Source organism: Alligator sinensis, unplaced genomic scaffold, assembly GCF_000455745.1.
Source record: "Alligator sinensis unplaced genomic scaffold, ASM45574v1 scaffold233_2, whole genome shotgun sequence".
In the NCBI taxonomy this organism is placed as follows: Eukaryota; Metazoa; Chordata; order Crocodylia; family Alligatoridae; genus Alligator; species Alligator sinensis.
Window position 1 is genome coordinate 2082280 of NW_005841941.1, and position 17916 is coordinate 2100195.

Below are 17916 nucleotides of genomic sequence, written 5' to 3' on the forward strand. Positions count from 1 at the left end.
GTTACGACTACCAGTTCTGCAAGGCACTATGCTGAAGACCTGTAATACGAGGATCATAGTGCAATTCTGCACAGACCCAGAAGACCTCATGGAAACCATGCTACAAAGCCTGACCCTATATAGCAGGAAACCAATTTTGAGCCACTATCTCCAAAACCAGAAAAATAAGTAACTACTTAAAAACACCGTTTGGAGTCCACAAGGGGTGCCAGTCATAACAGGCTTTCAACTACTGTTTATTTAAAGTAATGACATTTATAAAATTAATGAAGTGGTACATCCCCTCAGACTACTTTACAAAATCAAAAAACTTCTTTGTAAGTATTTTATAATGTTTTTATCAAAAAAAGAGACGGCCCAAAGGACATTCAATTTTCTATTTGACCTAAAGAATAAATTTTAGATTTCAGAAGACAAAGACCATTAAAAAAGAAGCAACAAACAAACAAAAACAAAGAAACAAACAAAAAACCCTTTAGCCTGCATCTAGAAGCAAAGCACAGAAAGCCAGCTTATGGAACATGTCTCTCTTAGACTGGTACTCGACTTTAATGCAAAGCAGCGATGCAAGATTTTATTAATAAAATCTGAAAGTTATGCAAAATAGTGTCCATGATATAATCGTTATTCCTACATAGCTCTAACACAGCCACATACACAATGTTAATGCAGACTACCAATATACATGAGGTTTGGCTCTCTAAGCACATGCATAAGTCTGGATTTTTTTTCTCCATTCTTTTCTTCAAACTTTCCCCATCAATAGATACTTGCCAGAGCGATGTTACTTACCGATCTGTACTCGTGATAGAGTTTATTAAACTCCTGGCCACTAATTGTGATTTCTGGGATGTAGTTAGGGAGAGCAGTAGCTTCCAACACCAGGTATTTGTTTTCAACACTAAAGGTAGAAAGAGAAGTACTGTTATGTCTCCAACTCTTAGGAAAATAGATCAATCAACTTTGAAATTCAGACACATATTGGAAAAGAGCAAAATGCCCTAATGTCTGCCTGTCCTCTGCATCCAATCACTGCCTGGGTCAAATCAAATTTAGAAAAATATGTTTTTTCAGTTAAAATATACTTCGGCAGATCTAGGGTTCCCTTGTAGTTACTACATAATATATACGAACCAATTCCCTTTGCACTCTCGCCATACCATTTAAAATGTAACCATTACCCCTTTTAGCCTTTGCTTGCAGATAGAGAGCTACTCACATTCCTGATGCTAAGGTTTCCAGCAATTATACACCTACCACAAGGGAGCTGTAGCTCTATCAAAGCACATTTTTCAATGGTGTAACTCAATAATAGATAAATATAGAACAGATGGAAGCTTTGTTCTTCATTTAATGTCTTGCAAGTCCAGGAATTGATATATTTCATTTTCTGAACAGGGATGTTTTCCTCATCAATATTAGTCTGTTTCCATCCTTACAGAAATTAAGACGTTATTTGAATAATGAATGCATGGCTCCATTCCACAAAGTTTGTACACAACACTGCAGTTTCACACTGGCTCTTTTTTTAAATTCCAGATTGCTTAGATTATGTAGATTAAATTTTACCCTGAATTACATGACCATTGTATGCAGATCTGAAGTGCATTTCCTCCAAAAGCATTTAAAGTTATTTAATATATTATTCACTGCTTAAGAAAACTACATTAAGTCTTCCCTCCAATATAGAAAGCTATGTGGCCAAATATACAGTGTTCAAATATTACTCATTTTTCCAATCATGTCTTGTCTGAAAGGGCTTTTACATGTACCTGGCAACATGGTACAAGTGAGAAAGCAGTCAAACCGAATAAGAACTAGCAAAAGAGTGTTACGGTACATTGCCAGGCACCAATGTCTGCTTCAGTTATTAGCCATCTCTAAATAACTTAGCTGGCAGGATCTGAGACTACAACAGAGGCAGAGGCAACACACCCTCCGTACTGTATTAGTACTTTGCTGTTGAATGAGTAGAGGTCAAGGGTTAGAAACTAGAAGAACAGAGAAACCAGGAAGACTAGGGCCAATTACAGGTGAGCATTCCTGTAAAGGATGTTATTCTCAACCACTGCATCTGCCTTATGAATAAGCCTTCCCCCTTCTCTGATGGATGATTGGAAGTTCACCACAGTGCTGTCTAAGCCAAAAAGTGTTATGGCTTTAACTACATATCATTAGAATTGTACAACTCCCCCATTGCTGAGGCAACAACACTGATGTACAGTATTCCTTTTACTACATGCAAAGAGGCATAACCTTATAAAGCTGTTGATATGTCAGTACAAAAAGTGCAAAGGCACTTTTTATACTGACTGAACTGCATCTATACTAGGGTTATATCAGTGTAACTTTCCACGAAGAAAATCCACACCCCTAACCAGCATAGTTACATCAATGAAAATACTGTATTTTTACCAGGTCTTAGATATTATTTATTTCTTTAGCTCTGTCTATAGCAGTAACTTGGCAAAATCCTCCAAGTGTAGATATGGTTATCCTAGTATAAAAATGCTTATGTTGTTATAGCTTACTATTTAGCATGCAAAATAAGCTATACTGCTACTGGTAACCTTCACAGTGGTCCCCATGAGGGGTTTTCCCAGCAGAATGATGTTGGCAAATAGAGAAAATTTATACCTAATAACCAGGGATCTGGAAAAATGTGGTAAAACCTGGATTTTCTCATTTTTAGAAGAAAAACCCACATTTTCTCCTTTAAAGGAGAAAAATGCTGGAAACTGTAGGTTTCCCCTTACAGGCTGCCAGAGTTAAAGCCTGCTAGGGGCTGTGGGAAATGGGAGAAGGGCAATTAGCAGGGGGCGGCATGTGTACACATGCACATGGCTGCCAGGCAGCCTGAGAGCAGCTCCCACAGGTACGTCTGGTGGGGAGATTGAGGCCCCCATAGTGAGGGAGGGAGGGAGTTGGGCAGGGCTGGGCAGGCTGGGGTGGTACGTGGGAGTTGGGCAGGCTGCTACCCAGCTGGGGCAGTACATGGGGCTTGGGGCTGGAATGCGTGGCCACAGGGCCTGGACAGAGAGTGGGACAGAGCTGCAGGAGGTTCGTCTGGGAGGCCGGGGGGCTGCCTCCCCGCCACTGCACGCGCTCCCTTGGGGGAAGGTATGGGGGACACGTGCCTCCACATCTGTGCATGGTGTGGGAGCAGGCTACCTACTGCAGGATCAGGTTTCCTGTACTGCTGCCCTCCCCCCGGGGCTTCTGCAGCCCAGTGGGTGGGAGCTGGCGCAGCAGGGCAGAACAGGACGGGGAAGCTCCATGTCACTGCCGCAAACCCTGTGCCACCCTGACAAGGCACCCCTGTGCTCACCCAATAGCTGTAGGGGTGGCAACACAGAGTTGTGCCCCTTGCTGCTGCCAAGCAGGCAGGGGACACCTCACCAGGGAGGGCATGGGGCTCATGGTGACAATGAGCTTTCCCGCCCACCCCTGCTCTGTCCTGCCACATCAGATCCTGTCCGCTGGGCCACAGAGGCCCCAGGGGAGGGCAGCAGGGCAGGGAGCCCTGAGCCTGCAGTAGGCGACCCCACCCCTCCCCAAACAGGCTCTGCTTTGGCCATGGACCCACATCCTGGTGAGCAAAGGGGGCAGGGGCAGCTCCTATTTTCCATGATAAAACCTCAAAATGAAACACCAAAATGTATAGGTATTTAGAGTTTATTTTATTACAGTGATTGAGGCACTGGTAAGCTTCCAAATAGCTTTAAAAATTGTAAATATGTAAAAAATATTCTGTTCAACATATCTATAGATATCTACATATCTATAGATAGGTAGACAGAATTATAATATATCTAAATATAATATACAACCTATTTTTGTTGTTTAATATATATACATACATATACTCTGTGTGTGTGTGTGTGTGTGTCCACACACACACACACACACACACACACACACACACACACAGAGGGCGGTATTTCATTTTAATCACGGAAAATCAAGGATGGGGCGGTTAATCAGAGAATTTGCTGGGGGGGAAGGGGATTAAATCAGAGAATTTGCTATTTTTAAGCAGAGAAAACCAGGATCCCTAATAACTCAACCTAATCATCATTTTTCCATTGGTTAAAAACAAACAAAAAACAAGACTTTAAAATGTAGACCAATCCCCTAATACATGCAGTACTCCAGGGTATAAAAGCTTAGAGGCAATGTGACTTTGAATGCCGTAACTGTGTTTCCATACTTTTCATGTTTTTGGTATTGCTATATTTTAAACTTAAATGGTTTTAAAATCTGTCAACATATTAAAACAATTTTTGCATTGTACAGTACTCTCTCTTGCTCTGTTAAGAGATCACACATTTATTAATTCAACCTCTTCCAGTCACAAGATTTAAAAATGCCATGTATGCATTTGAACATAAACCAAACCAAAAAAAATACTGCTTGTCTTCACAAAATTCCCATCCCAAATGTATTGCTTGTATTAATTGTGAGTGTTACTTGTAACAAATAGGACAGAATTGTAGACAGAAACAATGCTTTGAAAATTGATAGTGTCTTTTTAACTTTTATCTGAACATTTCCAGACAGAATCTGGCATGCTGTGACCTTGTAATTTTAATGTGGCAGGTTAGCTATGATCAGTGTGGTAAGAAACAATGCCCCACAAATGATAGTCCATCAAACCAGCACTGAAACACATTAAACCCACAACAATTTATTTTAAGAGCTTGAGAAACTGCTAGAAAGCACTCTTTAGATTCATTATATATAGACCAACAGTGCCATCTATTTGTAGTCTATGGAAAATGCATCAACTACAATTTTGTAATGGAGCAGAATGTCAAAGTTAATGATAGCATACATCTTTTTTTGTAACAATTGGGTTCCTGATTTTCAGTGGTGCATTTATGTACAAATATTTATACAGACATGGAAGCAAATCTGCATTGTGTGCAAAGCAGTGCTACCAAACTCTCTTGGAGAGCCCTCAAGCCCCTGAACTGGGCCCCCCTCTTGTTCAGTACTGTATAAACACAAGGGGAAACGCAGCCTTAAAAAACAAAAAAACAAAAAAACAAAAAAAAAAAAACCACGTTTAGACCACACCCCTAAAACTGTTAGTACCATCTTTGAAAAATCGAGCTACACCCACTTGCTCTGGCTCTCTGTACGCCCAGACTAGCAATTGGACAGAGTGGACTGCCTTGGGTGCATGCCCTGGAGGTGAGCTGCAGGCTCTCTCAAGAAGGAAAGATGGAGGATGCTGCTGAGATGCATGCTGAGGTCACTTCTAAGCCATCTGCTCAGCCTACCCTGCTGGACTTTGGACCACTTGGTGTGAAAACAAGTTCATGGGGTCTTTAATTCTTAGCAGCAGTACAGAGCTCAGCAGGGAGCCAATACAGATAGGCCTAAAGAGTGAATATACAATGAATATGAATGCAGTTTTGAGAGCTAAAATGTACCTCTACATGTTATCCCATCTGAGACTTCAGCTCCCTCTTTGTGAGGTCCAGCTTCCTAAATTGTATTTCAAGATCTGGAATGTAAAAGTAAAGATGGAATATGGGAGTGGGGGGACAAGAAAGAGAAGACCAAATAGTCTTTTTTTTTAAATAGGAATGAAATGTCAGAGAAATTCTCTGCAGAAGTTCACATTGCTCATCTTAATGCACTGTCGTGTGTGTCCCCCCCAAGAGATTCTGTCAGCAGGAGGGACAGAAGGAGTGATTCTGGTACAGGTTTACTTAACCCTCTATAAATTATTATAGGATACCAGTGCCTGAAGTGCTCTATCAAACTCTTTGACAAAAGTGCAGTATGAGCCTTTCTTGATTTCTGGTTTTCTTCATACTGTCTTCTCAAATGGAAGAGCCAAAAAGTGTTTCCTTGGAAATGCAAATGAGCCCTGGGCTTACTACAGAAGCCAGGCTGCCAAAACAAGCACAGGCAGCTTATTGTAAAACAGGAAGGGGTCTGGACACTATGGCTCAAGGGGCCCTTTTCAGTTCTATGTTCCTAAGAGGAGCCCTCTTTGGCCCTTCCTCCTAACAAGTGGCTTCCTTGAAGCCATATCATGTATACAACTCCTCTACGTGCCTGCATCTTAACCTCCTGCCTTAAGAGAGGAATGTACAAATAAAGATGAAAGAGAGATGGGAACAGTGGGTAAAAAGCAGTAGGCTGCCTGGAATCATCAAATAAAACAGCAATTGCTCTGATTTTGAATTTAGTGGGTTCAGTATAGAGCACCTTCACACCTGCCAAATCTGCTCCATAACAGTGCTGCAGAAAGGGGAACACACAAATTGCTAAGTTTTGCAAGTAAGCCACATGCCCGGCACGAGGGAGTTCATCATGGACTTGGTCCTTTAACTTCTCCCATGAAGAGCTTCTCTCCTGGCTCATGGAGAGTCCACTAGCAACACAGTAACCAGGTACAATCTGCATTTCATTGTTAAGACAGCACTTCCATTCATCTATGCAAGGATTTCCATTTAGCAACTCCCACCAAGGTACCTTTTAACCACTTTACAAGGGAACAATGAGTTACTGCATCAACTATCTACAATCTAACTGTTCTATTTGCATGATCCTGTATTAAAGTAACTTTAGCTAATCACCCTAATTATCACCCTGGTTAAAGCTATAGTGGTTTTACTTTACTTGTTATGTCTGCATGATTTTAGAGATATTATTGCATCCTGACAGGTTATATCAATATTGATATAATTGCCCTGCATGTTTATGTCCTCAGATTCGGTATTTGCAAGACAACAAGCTATGGATATTGTTTTTAAACAGGACTATGCCTAGGTTTAATTTTCAGTACTTGCTTAAGTACTTTGCTCAGCTGACACTTTACCACAAGATGCTGCATCACCCTCCTATTTAACAAAAGAATTAATCTTGTAGGCTTTTCTTCACACATCGTGTTTCATATTAATGCCAGTGTCAACCTGCTGCCAAGAGCCAGCAGAGCTATGCTGATCTTTTCCCCCAACAGAAATCAGCAATGATCAGCTTTAAAATATTACAGGCGGAATTTTTTAAATTTAAATGCATATTCAAGTTCTGGAGCAGAGATGGTCAAAACATCTGCAACAAATTCTCTCTCTTGGGAATCAGCTTAACAGGGTAGTTTTTAGAGAGCAAAAACTGATTCTAGTTTGAGACCAAAACAGAGGAATGCCTGTTCCTCACAGAGTTTTTTGTCAAAGGCATTTCCGATAGCCATGTAAAAGTCTTATGGCATTGGCATGGAGTTGCATGAAAGAGCTGATAAAATTTAAACAAAGTACTGAAAATCTCTGTATGCAGAAACAGCATTGCCAACTTTCCTAATTTTATTGCAAGTTGTGAATGTCTGCAATTGCTAAAGCATCAGCTCCTCAAATCTCCCAAGGATCTCAGTTTTTATTCAAGACCAAAAGTAAGTTTCTAGTTTAACCATTTTAGAGAAAAGCTTAAAGCATGACCCCTTCAAGCCTGGAGGAAAAAAAATATTTCCCATTCCATTCCCCACCTCTCTCCAACACAAAGCTACTCATCAACCTAGGAAGGCATCTGAACTACATTCAATAGCAGGAGGGAGACCACGGGGCTTAGTGCCAAAAAAACAGTTATCTACTCCAAGTTAAGTCATACAGAGATGCAAGGAATAACTCTAGAGGTGACAGACAGATCCCAGCAGAAATCAGACTAAGATGCAAGGCAAGCTAGAAAACACGCCCCAGCCCTTTAGACAGATTATCCAGTTGGCATGATATCTCTGTTCTCCACTCATATCCCTGTAGGAATCACTCCTTTATCAGAGATAACAGCAGAAGTTTTCTGTCTCAGGATGGATACCAGGTCACTTTTGGATAACACATTACACTCTATGCAAATCAGCACCAAAAAATAAGGACTGCTGATACAGCAATAAAAGAAAACTCTCATTTAAGTACAAGTGTCCATTCACATGTACTGGACAGTTCTCTTCCTTACTTACTGTGCTCGTTTCTTATAGTTGTAAAACTGAATTGGCTGCACTACCTCTGTGAAGCAAAGCCCAAATAAAAGACAATTTACTGCATTCACTATACTGTATCACCTGTGCAATTCACACCCTTATTTTAACATTCAAACAGAATCCTGCATTCTTAGGAGGTCACTTAAATACAGTGAAAGAACAAACATAACGAATCAACTTTGAAGCGTCTGAGATCGGTGGAAGTTCCTCAATACTCAAAATAAAACTAAGCTAGGTTAGAAATGAAACAACCAAAACAATTACGCTTAATCTGACATCCCTTCAGTAAAAGCTCAAGAATGTTTCTGATGTTCTGGCAAGAAAAATATCGGAGGATTTACTGCATTAGATTTGAGGTATAGTAATACTTATTAACAAGCAAAACAATTAAAAGGACACAAACAGTTAGCTTTTTGGGGGGTTTTTTCCTCCAGCAAAGCTATCAGGCTGCTAGCTTGGTTTTGAATAAATAACTTTCAGATAAAATACATGTTGAAGGACTATGAAACTATGAAACTACTATGTTGATGCATATCAATTTGTAAGGTATGAGTGATATTAATAGTAAGCTAAATTTTGCCTCTGCAAGATATACCTTATATAAGATATATCAAAAGTATCTGTGCTTGGGGAAAGGTGCGGGAAAAGGGGGCAGCAGTGAACATGCCTAACAAAACAGAAGTTTAATATGATATAGGGTTAAAAACGCAATACATTCAGTATTTCCTGTGCATCTGTAGTTCAGCTAATACCATGCATATGGCACCAAACAAAACACAGCTAACCACTTAAAAGCACTATTTGATCTGTGATGGGAACAGGCATGATTATATTGTAAGCTTGGTTAGAAAGTTAACTGCTGATTTTTTTCTGCTTTCAAATACACAGCTGTAGCAGTCACTTTTTAGTAGTGTTAGCTGAAGGACTGGATTCTAACAACACATTCAACATAGGACTGGACCTTAAATCTATGCAGAAGCTGAAACTGTTACAGCAGTCCACTCATTAAATGAAATATGTCACTATGATCGTGTAACACTGATGCTCCATGAACTTCTTTCAATGCCCACTCATTTTGAAGTGGAGTTTTTTTAAAAGGAATTAGTGCTGATGTAAAAGGCCTAGGGCCTGGCCACCTGCAACAAAACCTTTTAAATACCAGACATACAAAAAACTAGAACCCTTGGTTCCAAAATGATACGTTTTATTAGACCAACTGGAAAATGGCAAGAAAATTGTCCTTTTCTGCAAGCTTTTGGGATCAAAGTCCCTTTGTCAGGCTCTGGGACAAGTGCAGACGGTACAAGATGGTAAAAAGCTTGCAGAAAAGGACAATTTTCTTGCCATTTTCCAGTTGGACTAATAAAAGGTATCATTTTAGAACCAAGAGTTCTAGTTTTTTGTGTGTCTTTTTGTCTCAGACCAACCTGGCTACCAAGTACACCCCTGAAACATGGAAGATGCCGAATGTTAGCCGATTTTGGATTTTAAACTTCATTGCAGAACAACAAGGAAGTTTTTTTACCCCCTGCCTGCCATCTGACAGGGAAGGAATTCTACCTGATCAACACATCAAAGTGCTACTCAACACAGCTCACAAAGACACTCTCATGGATCCAGAGGGACAGCCTTCCATCTTCAGCTCCCTCTGTGCAAAAATGAAGTTTATTTCCTACCTATGGGGACTTCTTGCCATCTTGTAACATCTACACTTTTCCCAGAGTCTGACGAAGGGACTTCGAACCCGAAAGCTTGCAGAAAAGGACAATTTTCTTGCCATTTTCCAGTTGGTCTAATAAAAGGTATCATTTTTTAACCAAGTGTTCTAGTTTTTTGTATGTCTTTTTGTTTCAGACCAACACAGCTACCAAGTACACCCTTTAAACACCACTTAACCTGGGGTTTCCCTTCAGGCTAGATCCAATCAACTGAAATAGCCCATTGACTATAGGTTTTGAACCAAGTCCTCTGAATACAAAGACAGGAGATACTGGCAAGCATTCTTTACAACAAGACTTCTCTTTTTCAAATAATTCCCTCCCCCACCTCTCCCCTAAGACCAGGAAGGTTGTTGGGTTTTTTTTCTTTTTGAATATATTTTTTTTAATCTCATTTTATTTTACATGAAGTTTGTTTTTGTGGTTAACCTGCTTCTTTGTAAAAGTGAAATGTAGGGATGCGCCAATAAAAGATTTTTTGGCCGATACCAATGGCTATTATTAACCAGCCATATTTGCTGATACTGATCTAATAGTCAATTTACAGTAATGCAGCCCCGCAGCTTAGAGAGCAGCATCTGGCTGGTAAATCTGTGGAGGGAAGGGACAGGAGAGAGGGGGGCAGATGGAGGCCTCCACAGTGAGGGAGGGAGTGGGGCAGGGGCTGGCGCTGCCCAGCCTGGGCAGTGAATGCGACCCCACTGGGAGTTGGACAGGGCCACAGATGGCTCGTCCAGGGGGCAAGACTCCCCGCTGCTGCATGCACACCGGGGGAAGCATGGGGGCCATGTGCCCCCCCTGATTTGTGCGTGGGGCTAGGGCAAGCTGCCCGCTGCAGGCTTAAGACCAGGCGCTCCACCAGCTGGGGCTGTACTCAGGGTAAGCGGCAGCGGCACTGGGAGGGGTGGCTACGGCGAATTTTGGGGTGGCTACAGCCCACCCTGTAGCCACCCCTCTCAGCATATAACTTGCTCAGGGTTATTTAGCAGTATCAAAGCTGAGAACAGAATCCAAGTCCAAGACTCCCATTCTATTGCTATAACCATTATAGCTTACTGCTACCTCCCTATGTTCTTATTTATGTCCATAAATTAGAACCTAGAACAGGTATCTTTTACACCAGGGGTAGCCTACCTGCAGCATGGGTGTCACACATGGCATGGGCTGCCTGTGTGTGTGGCACACAGGAGATCGGGGAGGGAACAGGCAGCACAGTGACAGATAGGGCAGGAAGCAGAGCAGCAGGGTCAGGCAGGGGAAGGGGGCTGGAGTGGCACTTGTAGAGGGCAGAGGGCTAATTTGTGGCATGCCTGCCAAAACAACTGGCATAAAACAATGGAGGCCCAAGTGAGGTAAATGAACTGCACTGCTCCCCATGAAAACTGGAAGAATGGCAGGGAAAATGAGTGTGATGTGAAATTATCAGATGCTCCATGCTGCATTCTATCCCACAGCATGAAATGAACTAACAGTCACATGGGGGCAGCATGAACTCAAACACAGAAAATGGATCCCTAGCCTTCCCCACTTGAGAAATAAATAAGCACACTTTAGAAAAAGCAGGTCCTTTATGCACCAAACCATTAAAAAATGAGAACAATGAGTAGAGGCCTCTGTGATGCATGGGCTCACCAGAGCTATTTCTCCTCTCAGGCACTGGGGGAGGGAACATGGTATAAGGTAGAGGATATGAAGAATTTAATATCACTGGCACAGGGAGATAACTGAAGAGCATCATTAATGCCTTTGTTAAATGTGATGTAGTTTAGTTATTGACATACATTACCAAAACAAAAGGTAATTTGCAAAAGAATTTAACTGCTTTGCATTTATTTAAAAAAAGGTAAGGATAAAACCCTAGGAGTGTGAGGTGTATCACTCATGAGTTAGCACATAAACTTTCAACTTTTACTTGGTGTTAAATTTTATGGAATACAATTTGCACATTAGAGAATTCAGGCTGAATACTGCAACACGACCTTTTCTGTTTGTATATGTTTATTTCAGCTTAGCACAAGGACTTCAGTGTGTCAAAGGTGAAACCTGTGGTACTAAAGACAGGGAATTCTCATTTGCGGGCATATGCTTCTGAAATTTAAACACAACATTTGTAATACATCTAAATATAAAAACCATCCTCAGAGTCATCTTTTGAAGGCAGGTTGTATTTTTAGCAAGATACAGAGGACAGCAAAACCCATGTTGTCAGAACAATTTAAGTTAGTACCTAGTTAGATTAGATCTTGAAAACACAGCAACAGCTGTTTGCCATGAAGAACAATTAAAAGCAATTCAAGTAACCTTGAATGAAAATATCCATGGAAAAAAGATGTTTCTTCATACACAATGTTTAACAAAGAATTAAATATTTAGCAGTGTAATTTGCTTCCTTGTATATTGTGAGTTACAGTTCACTAATGCTGTGCCTTACAATAAAACATAAACACTACCTTGTTCGAATGGTTTCCTCTAATTTCTTCCTACATTTTGTATAAACAATAAACCTTTGTTAGTATCTTTATAGTGTACTAATGTGCACTAAAACAACTAACTTCAGAGTATTTTTTTATCTTTCAAAAAGCAAAGACCTGACAGCTGTGCTGGGTGTAAGTAACCAGGTGAGTTTCACTTTAAATACTGTGTGAAATACTTATTGTAAGTTTGGAGTAATCAAGATATTTTTAGTTTTCATCTTTTTTCTCTATTGCTTATACTGCTGAAGTTGAAGCGTGACTTTTTTTTATTTTTAAAACCACTGTATTTTTTCTATTTGACAAATTCCACCCAACGCCACTTTCAGTGAAAGTGAAACATTGCAAGTCTGTTTAAACAATTATGTAAACAGGTGTTTGCCATACTAAGGCATATGAATCAGCAGAGCTTTGGGTGCAGTGTGAATTTGTTAACTGCTGCAACCAACTAAGGGAAAACACTGTGTATTTGCATAGTATGTAAAAAAACAACAACTAGGGACTTTGGAAGTAAAGACCACCACCTTAAAATCATTAAATTAGAAGAGCGAAGACAGAGTACAGAGAACCTTCTTTTAACATATGAAAAGTCATCCTTGTATAATGAAATGCATCCCTGTAACCTCAGGATGCATTTGAAATAACATAAGCAAATAAAGGCAGAAAAAAGGAAAATAGTATTAATCACCATAATGAGAAAAGGTACTGAAATAAAGGGAAAAATTAAATCAATATCAAGAACAATTCTTACTAATGATTTCGCCCAGTGGCGATCAACCTTTTAAGGTAGGCAGGGTCATAAATTAAGCAGTGTGCCCTATCCAAGGACCACTGCAATCCCCGTCCCCTGCCCAATCAGCTGATCTGCTTTCTATTCCCTGATCTGTTATGTGTCATACACAAGAGGCTGCCTGGGGCACTTGTGGCATGTGTGTCTCAGGAATAATGTTCCAGGTGAAACTGAGAAAGCCCCATAAACCCCACCCCACAACATTAAGAACATCACAGTGGTGGATGTGTTGAGTGGGGGAGGTAGGGGAGCAGAATGGAACAATCCTGTACTGGAAGGAAGAGGTCCATTAGGACTTTGCTACCTCTAGAGCCAATAAAACTATGTGCAGTAAGAACAGAACAAGTACCTAAGGCAATTTGCAACATAGAGTTGTGAAATGTACATGTTAGCAGGTGCATTCAGAAATTAGACATTCCTGCAGTTAACATTCTGGTCCCTGCTCTTTTCAGGTAAGTTCTCTCAACTTTTCTATATTTACACATCTTCCCATCATTTCTGAATGTTAGGATTGCTATCTCCTTTTTCATCAACTGACAGAGCCTAAAACCTATCCTTTGTGTTACGGCACAACTCCCAAAGAAGTGTACAGGTCGGCTCGGCTGCCTGTATTAGAAGGGCATTTTGGGGTCCCAAAAAATTCATGGGCAAGACAGTTAAAGGCTTGTTTCTGTCCCTGCATATTTGGAGGGATCTCTCCTCAGGTACGCAGAATGTGTCGACACAAAATAGACACACTCTCTGCCAGCAGTGCCTCCTGCAGCAGAAAAAGCTTACTGCATATACAGTGTATCCTAAGAGATTATTTGATGTTATTTCAGTAAGACTCTCTTCAAATCTTATCTCCAATGATCCAATTAAACAAGAGTCTTTAAAAAAATGTCCTGAAACAGCAATATTTTAAAATTATCCAAACTACATGAGTGTGAATGACACAGGACAGCAATACTTTAATCCCTGGATTAGAATTAGTAAGGCTTTTTATTTAGGTTCTTTACTGGAAAAATAATATGGATTTAGCCATTGTGTTTCTGTCAACTGTCCAAGTTGGCACAACCTATCTGTTATCTCTACATTTCTTTTAGCTCATTTGCCAGACACTTGCTCTCTGAACAGTGGAGAGGTCTAAGAGCAGAAAGGGAAGTGAACCATACAAAGCTGAGAAAATGAAAAATGATTTATGATGGAGACGGTCTGAACAGCAGCATGTATAAAAACTGCTGCATTCCCCTCACAGCAAACTTTAGTATGATATTTATTAACAGAAATGTACAATTAAGGTACACTGAAGCTAAATACATTTTGCAGTAGTTAGGTTTAATTCTTTATGCTCTCATCTAACTATTGTTACTATTAAAGAACACGTATAATTACAGACTTGAGAAAATTGCACATCAAACATGACTTCCCAAAGTTCAAAGAACCACACACCATGGCAAAGCTTCTGTAAAGCAGCCATACAGTCACGTGGCTAGGGGACTGATTATGAATTGTATGTGGGATAATGCATTTATGGGACTCTGGCTGAATGGGGATGAAATAAACAGAGATTAAAAGCTACCACCATCTAATGTCTGGCTCATCTAAGGTTCATGTTCCTTACCTCCAGGTCAATGTTAAAAATGTTAGCAAAGTTTACTGTCACTGCTTATCTCATGTAATGGATAAACCCAACAACTCTCAAATACAAACATGAATACCTAAAAGAAATGGTAGCAACTGTTACTTTTTAGTGTTGACAAGGACTAGAATTATTTATTTACTTGTGCCAGGGGTGGGTATTCTACTTACAACATTCTAAGCGGATGGAAAGAAACATCATCCTGTTCAAGCCAAGGCCCCTTATCAAACTTCAGGTAACCAATATCTTCAAGTACCTAAAAGAGAAGGACAAGACACAATTACATAAATCAATTCAATAAACAAAAACAATTGAACAATTCAGCCAGCCAGGTGCTATAGCAGTGGCGGGCCGCTATTTCGGCTGGAGGACCACTTCACGAGTTCAGGTGAGCTATCAAGGCTAGCCTCACCGCTTGACAGGTGCCTTGCCCCCTGGTCACCATGTTGGTACTGGAAGTTCCTGCCCTTGCCTCCGTGGCAGGTCACTGTTGCTGCTTGCCACTTTAAGGGCTGAGCCAAACAGCCAGCAGGTGCTTGATTGCAGCAGCCATTTTAGAACTCTGGCCGCCTATATAAAGAGAGCGGTTTGCTGCTGGCAGGCAGAAACACTGCCTGACCTAAAGGCTGTATGAAACATCTTGGAGGTAAGGGCAAGAGCTTAGGGGGGGATAATTTGGAGGCTCCTGGTCCTGGGCATGACCTAAAGCTGCACCCTGCTGGGAGTGAAACAGAGCTGCAGATAGCGCCCCCTGGAATCGGGGCAAGAATGGGCAGCCTCCCGCCTTACTGCAACCAACTAAGAGACAACAAGGCATGGCAGGCGAGGAGGTGGGCGGTTGGCCCAGAAACAGGTGGGTGGGCCAGTGGTAGACCGGCCCTGGGAAAGCCCCCTGTTACATACTCCTTTTGGGAAGAGGGTTTGCCATCTTGGAACCAGAACCACCGCCCCTGCCCCCCAAACACAAATTATATACTAAAAATCTAACATCCACAATAACGTATTTTAATTTTATTTAAAAAGATTATTTTTTGTCCTGATTTGTGTGTATTTCTGTTGTGCATATAAAGGTGATTGCATAATATCGCAAAATGAAGTCTTACTCTTTTATATTGCGGGGGAGAGTGGGGGGGTGTAGACGGGTGTGGGATTTGGGGGGGCGCTGTGGGTGTATGTAGGGTGTGAGAAGATGTGGGGAGCCTGTGGGGGGGTACATTTGTGGGGATGTGTGTGTGGATGTGTGGATGGATGTGGGGCGAGGTGTGTGTGGGTAGTAGTGAGGGGAGCTCCCCACAGAGATCCATGGGTGTGTGTGGCGGGGGGTGTGTGTGGGGAAGGGCGTGGGGGGGTGCAGTGTGTGATTGTGTGTGGGGTAAGAGTGTGGCTGTGGGATTTGCGGGGCAGGGTTTGAGGGTATGGTGGGATGTCCTGGGATGCCCAGGCATCGTCCAACAGTGGCACAGCAGTCATGGGGCGGGTTGGGGCGGCATGCGGATCCCCACCAGTACTGCAGGGTTGGGGCCAGCAGCTACTGCTGCCTGGGCTGCCTAGAAAGGCAGTCCATGCAGGGCTGCCCCAGCCCTGCTGCATGCCCAGGGGATGGCACGATGTGCCACCATGGGATGGCACAATGCACTACCATGGGATGATGCCTGGGCCAGGCAGGACTGAGGGACCCGCCACAGGCCAGACAAAGCCCCTCGGCAGGCTGGAACCAGCCCGCAGGCCATATTTTGCCCACCCGTGTGCTATAGGGTTGATAGAACCTTCTTGTGGTAATGCAGAAGTTTAAGGATTACATGAAGAATCAGTTGAAAGCACAAAAGCCCCAACTAGAGAAAAACCCAAACAATGACTAGTTTTCTGTACTGCGCAGTTGATATATATTTTTTAAAGAAACATTCTTCAGGTCTGCATTGCAAAAAGTGGCAACAAGTAGGAGCAACTATGTGTAACACTATTAATGAAAGCATAATCCAGTGGGAGAAATATAGGTGAAGAGGACATTGGACCTATTCTATTCCTCTGAAATGCCTCTTAGAAGCAGTAAAAGAGAGGCAGACTATCTTAGCAGCCTCCTTTCCTATGAAGCCTCACACAGCTGCACTAACACTTGTAGCTGAGTAATTGCAAAACAAAAAATCTGTGGGCTAATCTACACTATAAAAAACTGCCACAATTGCTATACTGCAACTAGTGGCAATGAAGCTCATAGTGGCAAAGGAATTCCTTTGCCAGTGTAAATAAATTAATTATCTCCCCGATCTACATGAACAGTCCTGCCATAGGAACTCTTTTGCTAGTTTACCATATGTCTCCACTACAGGGCTTTGGCAGCAAAGTTATGTCAATAAGGATGCATCTACACAAGACACTTTAAGGCGCATTAGCCTAAATTTAAAGTGCGTTATGGCATGTGCCTACACGTGCACACCCTTAATGCGCTTTAAAAATGGTGATTTTGGACTAACTGCACCTAAATTTGACACCTGCAAATGCAGGTGTCATATATAGGCACAAATAGTTAAAGTGTATTAATGCGTGTATAGACACATTAAAGTGCATTAGCGCTGTGTGTGTGGACTGACTTAAAACTAGCTTTAGTCCCAAGTCAGTCCACACACAGCATTAATGCACTTTAATGCCTGCATATGTAGACGCCTGCCTAAACCCGCTTAATGCACATTAAGCTAATGCACATTAAATTTAAACCTGGCCTGTGTCACTGAAGGAGGAATTATATGCAGTAACTAATTATCTAGTAAGACAATGAAATACCCAAATAAAGCAATTCCAGCACGTTTGACACCAAGGCACAACTAAACTTCAAATTTAAGTTGAAAGTTGAAAGTTCCTTTTCACATAAGGAAATCCAGCTTCTGACGCTAAGTGATTTCTAAATCAAGTCAATGCAGCTAGCTGTTACCTTTTCTATGTCCTCTGCCTCACTTGTTGTGTAGTGCAAGATCTCACAAGTTTCACTGCAGAGAGAAAAAATAATAGTTTTTAAGTCAGTAGACCTAAAGTCCTTGCATGCACAATTTTTAATGCTTAAAAAAGTTAAGCTGTTACATTCCCTGGCTGACCGCAGAAATTAGGCTTCCCTGGCTGACCGCAGAAATCCAGGGCAGCCTAAGGGCCAAAATGGGAGGACATAAAAAGTGGAAACAGGGAGAGATCACCAAAGACGAATATACCTCCTCTGCTCGTGCTTGTAGGGAGGCAGTTAGAAGGGCCAAAGCTACCATGGAGCTGAGGATGGCATCCCAAGTAAAAGACAACAAGAAATTGTTTTTTAGATATATAGGGAGTAAAAGGAAGGCCCAGGG

General features: G+C 41.6%; 1 protein-coding gene across 3 annotated transcripts in view; it reads right to left on the bottom strand.

Annotated features, from left to right (window-relative positions):
• NDUFA10 (NADH:ubiquinone oxidoreductase subunit A10) overlaps window positions 1-17916 on the bottom strand; it is a 51727-nt gene that overhangs the window by 19289 nt on the left and 14522 nt on the right. For 2 of the 3 annotated variants that reach the window (XM_006019953.3, XM_006019950.3), the window contains 3 exons: window positions 17514-17568; window positions 14758-14843; window positions 793-901 (listed from right to left, as the gene is read on the bottom strand). In XM_006019953.3, the coding sequence (XP_006020015.1) occupies window positions 793-901; window positions 14758-14843; window positions 17514-17568 (250 nt within the window). The remainder of the gene's footprint in view (window positions 1-792; window positions 902-14757; window positions 14844-17513; window positions 17569-17916) is intronic. The other variant, XM_025199367.1, reaches the window with a different exon arrangement.